At 38.1% G+C, this 6,327-nt stretch overlaps 1 protein-coding gene across 6 annotated transcripts in view; it reads left to right on the top strand.

Moving 5' to 3' along the window:
- Nucleotides 1-720: 720 nt before the first annotated feature.
- The window catches only part of slc22a7b.1 (solute carrier family 22 member 7b, tandem duplicate 1), a 45,821-nt gene continuing 40,214 nt past the window's right edge, over nucleotides 721-6,327 (top strand). For 2 of the 6 annotated variants that reach the window (XM_036592726.1, XM_036592730.1), the window contains exon 1: nucleotides 721-882. Coding sequence is in view for 3 of the 6 variants with exons in the window: in XM_036592725.1 (XP_036448618.1) it covers nucleotides 857-882; nucleotides 2,329-2,368; nucleotides 5,879-6,262 (450 nt within the window). In the remaining 3 variants the exon portion in view is untranslated. Of the gene's footprint in view, nucleotides 883-2,328; nucleotides 2,369-5,795; nucleotides 6,263-6,327 lie in introns of all 6 variants that reach the window. The other 4 variants (XM_036592725.1, XM_036592728.1, XM_036592729.1 and 1 more) reach the window with 4 other exon arrangements.

Genomic DNA, 6,327 nt, shown 5'->3' with positions numbered 1-6,327 from the left:
CAAAAGAAGATGTCTAGACTATTATCTTGAGGTGATTATCCTGAGAAAATTGATTTAAGAAAAAAAAATCGTCATTTTGTAAGCAGGCAGGTTTTTTAACCCTTTATAGAAAAAACCCCTTGTCATTTTTCCCCCCATGTCCTTTCCTTTGCGTTCTCTGTTAGAGTTTGGCTACATTTCCCATCCTTAAACTCACAGAAATGCAGACTGTCGTTCTCTTTCTGCTTCTAGTCCGTTTTGTGGCTGCAAAGTTCAAGGTTTTCTTAGTCCACTGTCAGTCCATATTGTAGTAATCCTACTTGAGAAAGTGCTAATGGTGAATCCCCACGGCGATAATGAGAAGTGTGTTTCGAGGTTCGCTGGAAAGGCCAAAAAAACAGAAGTCAACTTTGGTCGAGTGTTTTTTCCCACCTGTATTCCGGCATGCCAGAATACGGGTGGACAAAACCGCAATAATCCCGTTTGGTATGCTAATCACAGCGTGGCGCAACACCGTGCTTCAGTGTTTTTAGTAGTTTGTTAGTTTTTTATTTGGTTTGTTATTTTGAACCCATTTCTCATAAATATCTCACCAATTTTACCACATAATACAGAAGGGCAAGCTAACGCGTCTGTGCGTTAGAAGAGAGGCGCAGCCTCCTATATCTGAATATGCAAATCTTTCCGAGTTGATTGGTCGAGGCTTTGTGCAAAGGGAGTCCACGAGACTTTGAGTGGATACTGAAAAGACTCTGCTCTGGAGTTGCAGGTGGAGAACAGAGGCCATTTAATTTAATCCATTCACTTTAAGTGGCTTTTTAAGTCTCTCTGCACTCCTTAGAGGGGAAACCTGTCCAACTCTTCAGAGTCTTTTGGAATGCTTGGGCACTTTTGCCGTTGCAGGTGAGTCACTTTTCTCTCTTTTCTCTTTTCTCTCTTTCTCTCTTTCTCACTCTTTCTTCCCACATAAATAGGGGCTTAACTTCAAATTTAAAAAGGGAACTTCACCGATTTTTCAGAAATTCTACATAATTAAATGGTTAAGATGTAAACAAAGTCGTTCAGAGTGGTTTGGTGTGAAATGCCCTGTTCTAGAGAAATGTGCAGAGACAGAGTTGTTCGCAGTGGTGATGATGGGAACCAGACGTCTGAGGAGTTTAATGCCTCCCCTAAAGAGAATTATTACATGAAATTGGTTAGATATACGTTGCCTGATGTCTAACACATTGTTTTATGATAGTTTTGTGATAAAGTTTTGGCTTAAAATGTGTTTTGATCGGTTTATTTTAATCCATTCATAGAGGAGGGATACAAGCAGGGCGTTGTAAGGCAGTATAGTCCCCAGTAAAAACTTATTTTACTTGGATTTATTTATTTATTTATTTAACCATCATCAATGCACAAGACACTGTATTTATGTTGTAGACATAGGGACTTCTGGTTACTATCACCAAGTAAAGAAATCCGAGTCTGTAAGTTTCTCTACTATGAACCGTTTCACATCAGACCACTCTGATTGACTCTGTTTATATCTCAACCACTGAGTTATTCAGATATTTTGAAAAAAAAATAGTGAATTTCCCCTTTAAGTATGAAATGAGAGTGCTGCTGACTGACAGAGATAAAATGTGTGAAGGTTAATGCAGATATAAAGTGTTTTATTACCCCTGATCTTGTAGATTCAGCATCTTCAGGACCTGTGGCTGTCAGGTTAATATATTATATTCAAACATCTGCAGCTTCCCAGAACCAGTAAAGAAAACAAAGACTTCAACATGAGCCATAGCTGTTAGGAACAGAGTATGCCAAGTTTGCAATGGCTAGAAACCAGACGTTATGTGGTCAAAAATTGTGTGAGGGGGTGGGGGGGGTCTGTTTTGTGTTTTTATTTTATTTTATTTTATTTCTTATAAACTATGTCTCATCTTTTACAATTTTGATGTTATTTTTTGTAAAATTCAACCAATATAGATTCAACTATAGATCTGAACCTCTAACATCATAGAGGGGGATGCAGCAAAGTCCTTCAGAGTGATCTGATGTGAAATGCTCTGCTTTAAAGAAACTTGAAACAGGATTGTTCACAGTGGTGGTGATAGCAACCAGACGTCTGAAGAGTTTAAAGCCTTTAAAAACTCCCTCACAGAAAGTTATTACATTGTTTTACTATAGACTTGAGATCTGATTCTGGTGTGTTTTTAAAAAAATCCATGGCAGAGAGATCTACACAGAGTGTTGTCAGGCAAAATAGCACCCAAAGAAACCTTTTTTGGCTAGATTTATCACAGTTCTACCATCACCAACATTATCATTTGAATAGCAAATAAAATTGCTGTATTTATGTTGTAGATATTGTGACCCCTGGTTTCTATCACCACCAGTAAAGAAGGTAAGTTTCTTTACAACAAACCATTTCACATCAAACCTCTATGAATGACTTAATGACAATTAAAAATTGGAAATTTTGAACAAAAAAATCAGTGGAATTCTCTTTAATGCATACATTTTCCTTACAGTACTGTGCAAACTGTCTTAGGCCAGCCAGAAAATTGTTTAAACCTATTTTTACATTTTTTACAACCTATATTTGTACAGTAAACATACATAAATATGAATATAGTAAAAAGTAACAAGAATTTCAGTGAAGTTATCAGTAGAGTTATTGCTGTGTTGTGAGTTGGCTAGATGAACAGGTTCCTGGTTTCCTTGATGCCTCACAGCTGTTGCTGATGTGTTTATTCAATATCACCAGCAGCACACCTGATTTAAGTTCATGTAGTGTAACTTTATAAGGTGTCAATTGCACCAGATATTAGGTAGTGCAACACCATTTTCAAAAAAGTTGGGATGCTGTGCAAATGTTAATAAAAAGTAAATTCAATGATGTTCAGATCATTTAAACCCTATATATCATTGAAAATAGTACAAAGACAATATATCAAATGTTGAAACTGAGAAATTTTATTTGTTTTTATTTTTAAATATATGCTCGTAGAGGCTGAATCCCAGAGAGGCTGAGTCTTTTTAGAAGTAAAGATGAGGAGGGGTTCACCATTCTGTGAAAGACTTCATGATCAAATAGTGCAATAATTCAAGAAGAACGTTTCACAACATAAAATAGCAAAGAACTTTTGCTTTTCATCATCTACGGTACATAATAACATTAAAAGATTCAGAGAATCTGGAGAAATCTCTGTGTGCAAGGGACAAGGCCAAAAATCAGTATTTGCTGGTCATGATCTTTGGGCCCTCAGAAGGCACTGCATTAAAAACAGACATGATTCTGTAGTGGTAATCACTGCATGGGCTCAGAAACACTTCTGAAAACCACTGTCTGTGAAAACAGTTCATCACTGCATCCACAAATGCAGGTTAAAACTCTAAAACGCAAAGAAGAAACAAAATATAAACAGGATCCAGAAATGCTGCCACCTTCTCTGGGCCCGAGCTCATTTAAAATGGACTGAGGTGAAGTGGAAAAGTGTGCTGTGGTCCAACAAATCAAAATTTGAAATTCTTTTGGAAATCATGGACGCTGTGTCCTCTGGGCTAAAGACCACTCAGCTTGTTTTCAGTGCACAGTTCAAAGGTCAGTATTCATGATATATGGTATAGGGGTGCATTAGTGCACATGGCATCGGTGACGTGCACATCTGTGAAGGCACAGTTAATGCTGAATGATACATACATGTTTTGGCAATGCAGTCCAGATCTGTCACCACTGAAAACATTTGGCGCATTATGGAATGAAAAATACGACAAAGGAGACCCTGAACTGATGAGCAGCTAAAATCCTGTATCAAACAAGAATAGAAAACATTGCGCTTTCAAAACTACAGCAGTGTCTCCTCAGTTCCCAAACACTTACAGAGTGTTAAAAGACGAGGTGATGAAACACAGTGGTAAACAGGCCCCCGTCCCAACTATTTTGGAATGTGTTGTTGGCATCAAATTCAAAATGGGCATATATTTATAAAAAACAATAAAATTTCTCAGTGTCAGCATTTTATAAGTTGTCTTTGTACTATTTTCCTTTAAAAATATGGTTTACATGATTTGCATATCATTCTATTTTTATTAACATTCTGCACAGAGTCACAACTTTTTTGGAAATGGGGTTGTAATTAATAATACTGGGAAGTCCCTAGGAGAGGTCTGGAAATGAAAAAGCTAATAATTGACACTGATACGCATAAAATTGTACTGTTTATTCCACTGTTTATTGTATATACTGTAATTTTAGTGCTTTTCCAGGCAAGAAAACTGCTGTTTCCTCACAGACAGTGGGGAACCCTCAGTGTTCCAATGTATTGATAAGTTTTGTTTGGAAACAAAAGCGTTAAAATCTTAAAATGGAATCAGAATGTTTCCTCTGTGGTATTTAAGTAGATACAGCCAAGCAGACTCTCCCATTGGTTAGGACTTCAGGAGCTGAACTGCAGGCCTAATGTATCGGATTAACCACTAACATAATTAGAAAGTAACAGCAGAATCAACCAATTTTGGTTTAGAATTGGAAGGGCCAGTTTTTTGAGGAAAAACGTCACTTCTGGAGGTTCTAGATAACGTCACTGATTGCAAATATGAGCCACAGTCTAACCAGGTTTCTGTCGTTTATTAGAAATGCAAAAAGTGGCAGCAGCTCTGACATCATAAAAGTGCTACATACAAAATAAAATAATGTCTGTTAATGTCTGAGATAAAACATATGGAAGCTTAATATCCGTGTTTAGTCTAGAATGGCCACAAAATGTTCACCAGCATTAGTTTAGGGCTAAAATATTATTAGGAATCCCATAGGGCCGCTAGTGGAAATTAGCATTATTGTCAACGTTTTTTTCTCGTTTTTTTGACTGAGTTTTGACATTTATGGCCTGAACTGAAGCCCTAACTCTGAAAGTCATGGTTCCCCACTGATCAGAGGGATGCTAATACATTTGTCCTATAGGCCTATAGCACATCTCATTTATTATACAGAGCACAAAGGTAATATTGGTAACATCTTAAAAGTGAGTCTTTCCTCAGCTGATAGATATAAGCAGCTTTACCAGCCGTTCAGTAAACACTGTACGCAAGGCAGATTTATTAGCTTTAGCCTTTGAACGCATTTATATGAACATGTTTACAGTGTTTTAATTCAGTGGTCAAAGGTGAAACTGTTTCTAAGCCTTGCCAAGTCCCTCCACAGCTGTGCCCAGCAGCAGGCCCTACCTCCTGTGGTCTAACGCCTGCGATGGAGTTAACACGTTAAAACTGTCTAAAAGCCTTACCAAGTCCCTCTACAGCTGTGCCTGGCAGTAGGCCCTGCCTCCTATGGCCTAATGCCTGCTGTGAAGTTACCCTCTTGAACTCCAGGCCTGTTTATTCAATTGTTAATCTTAAAAAGTTTTATTCAGTAACTATTATAAATTATTTGGTAACTATGACAAAACTAATATGTAAGTTATGAACGAGAGACAGAATTGTGGAGCCGTACACCACAAACTGGTTTACTGATTTAAAGGTCACCAGACTTTGACTTGAGTTTGCCTGGTGGACAAACACATTTTCTTTGTATTAGACATGGTGTCCTCAAACTGACATGTTCATTACAGGCACTGGGTGGTACCTAGATGCATGGAAGCGCTATGAAAACAATACATTCATCTTTATTATTAATAAACTTCACATTTATAACAGGTTTTTGGAGAAATCGAAGAGACCCTAGAACAGAACCTTGTGGGACACCATACATCACTCTGTTATTATGTCTATGATTAATTCAGAGAACATTCAAATATTCTGCAAGAAGTAACATCTACTATATTCTTCTAAAGAACCCATGTGATGTCCAGATGTCCACTGTACATTGCTTGCCTGTGTGACTGATTGATTGATTGATTGATTGATTTTATAAGAGAAAATGAAGTTTGAGAACATTCTGGCTGAGACAGATGGGTTTGGACGCTACCAGATTGCCATAGTCGCTCTGCTGGTGTTTCCCCGCATCACCCTCCCGGGTCACTTCCTGATGCATAACTTTATTGCCGCCATCCCGTCCCACCACTGTGACATCAGCTCTTTGGACGGCGATGGTGTTTTTGAGAATCTGACTCGGCAGCAGAGACTGACTGTCAGTATTCCACAACATGAAGATGGAACCTTTGATTCCTGTCACATGTTCTCAGAACCTCAGTTCCACCTGCTAGAGAACTCGTCTAACACCACAGAACTTCCTGTGGTCCAGTGCCAGAATGGATGGCAGTATGATCACAGCACTTTTAAATCAACTTTGGCAACCCAGGTGTGTATCATGTGTGGCATGTTGATTGAGTATTTGTAATAAAGGCAAATGTCCTTCATATGTCT

The sequence above is a fragment of the Colossoma macropomum genome, unplaced genomic scaffold (genome assembly GCF_904425465.1).
Source record: "Colossoma macropomum unplaced genomic scaffold, Colossoma_macropomum, whole genome shotgun sequence".
NCBI classification, from domain to species: domain Eukaryota; kingdom Metazoa; phylum Chordata; class Actinopteri; order Characiformes; family Serrasalmidae; genus Colossoma; species Colossoma macropomum.
The sequence above is the reverse complement of the archived record's forward strand: the minus strand, read 5'-3'. Positions and strand labels throughout refer to the sequence as shown.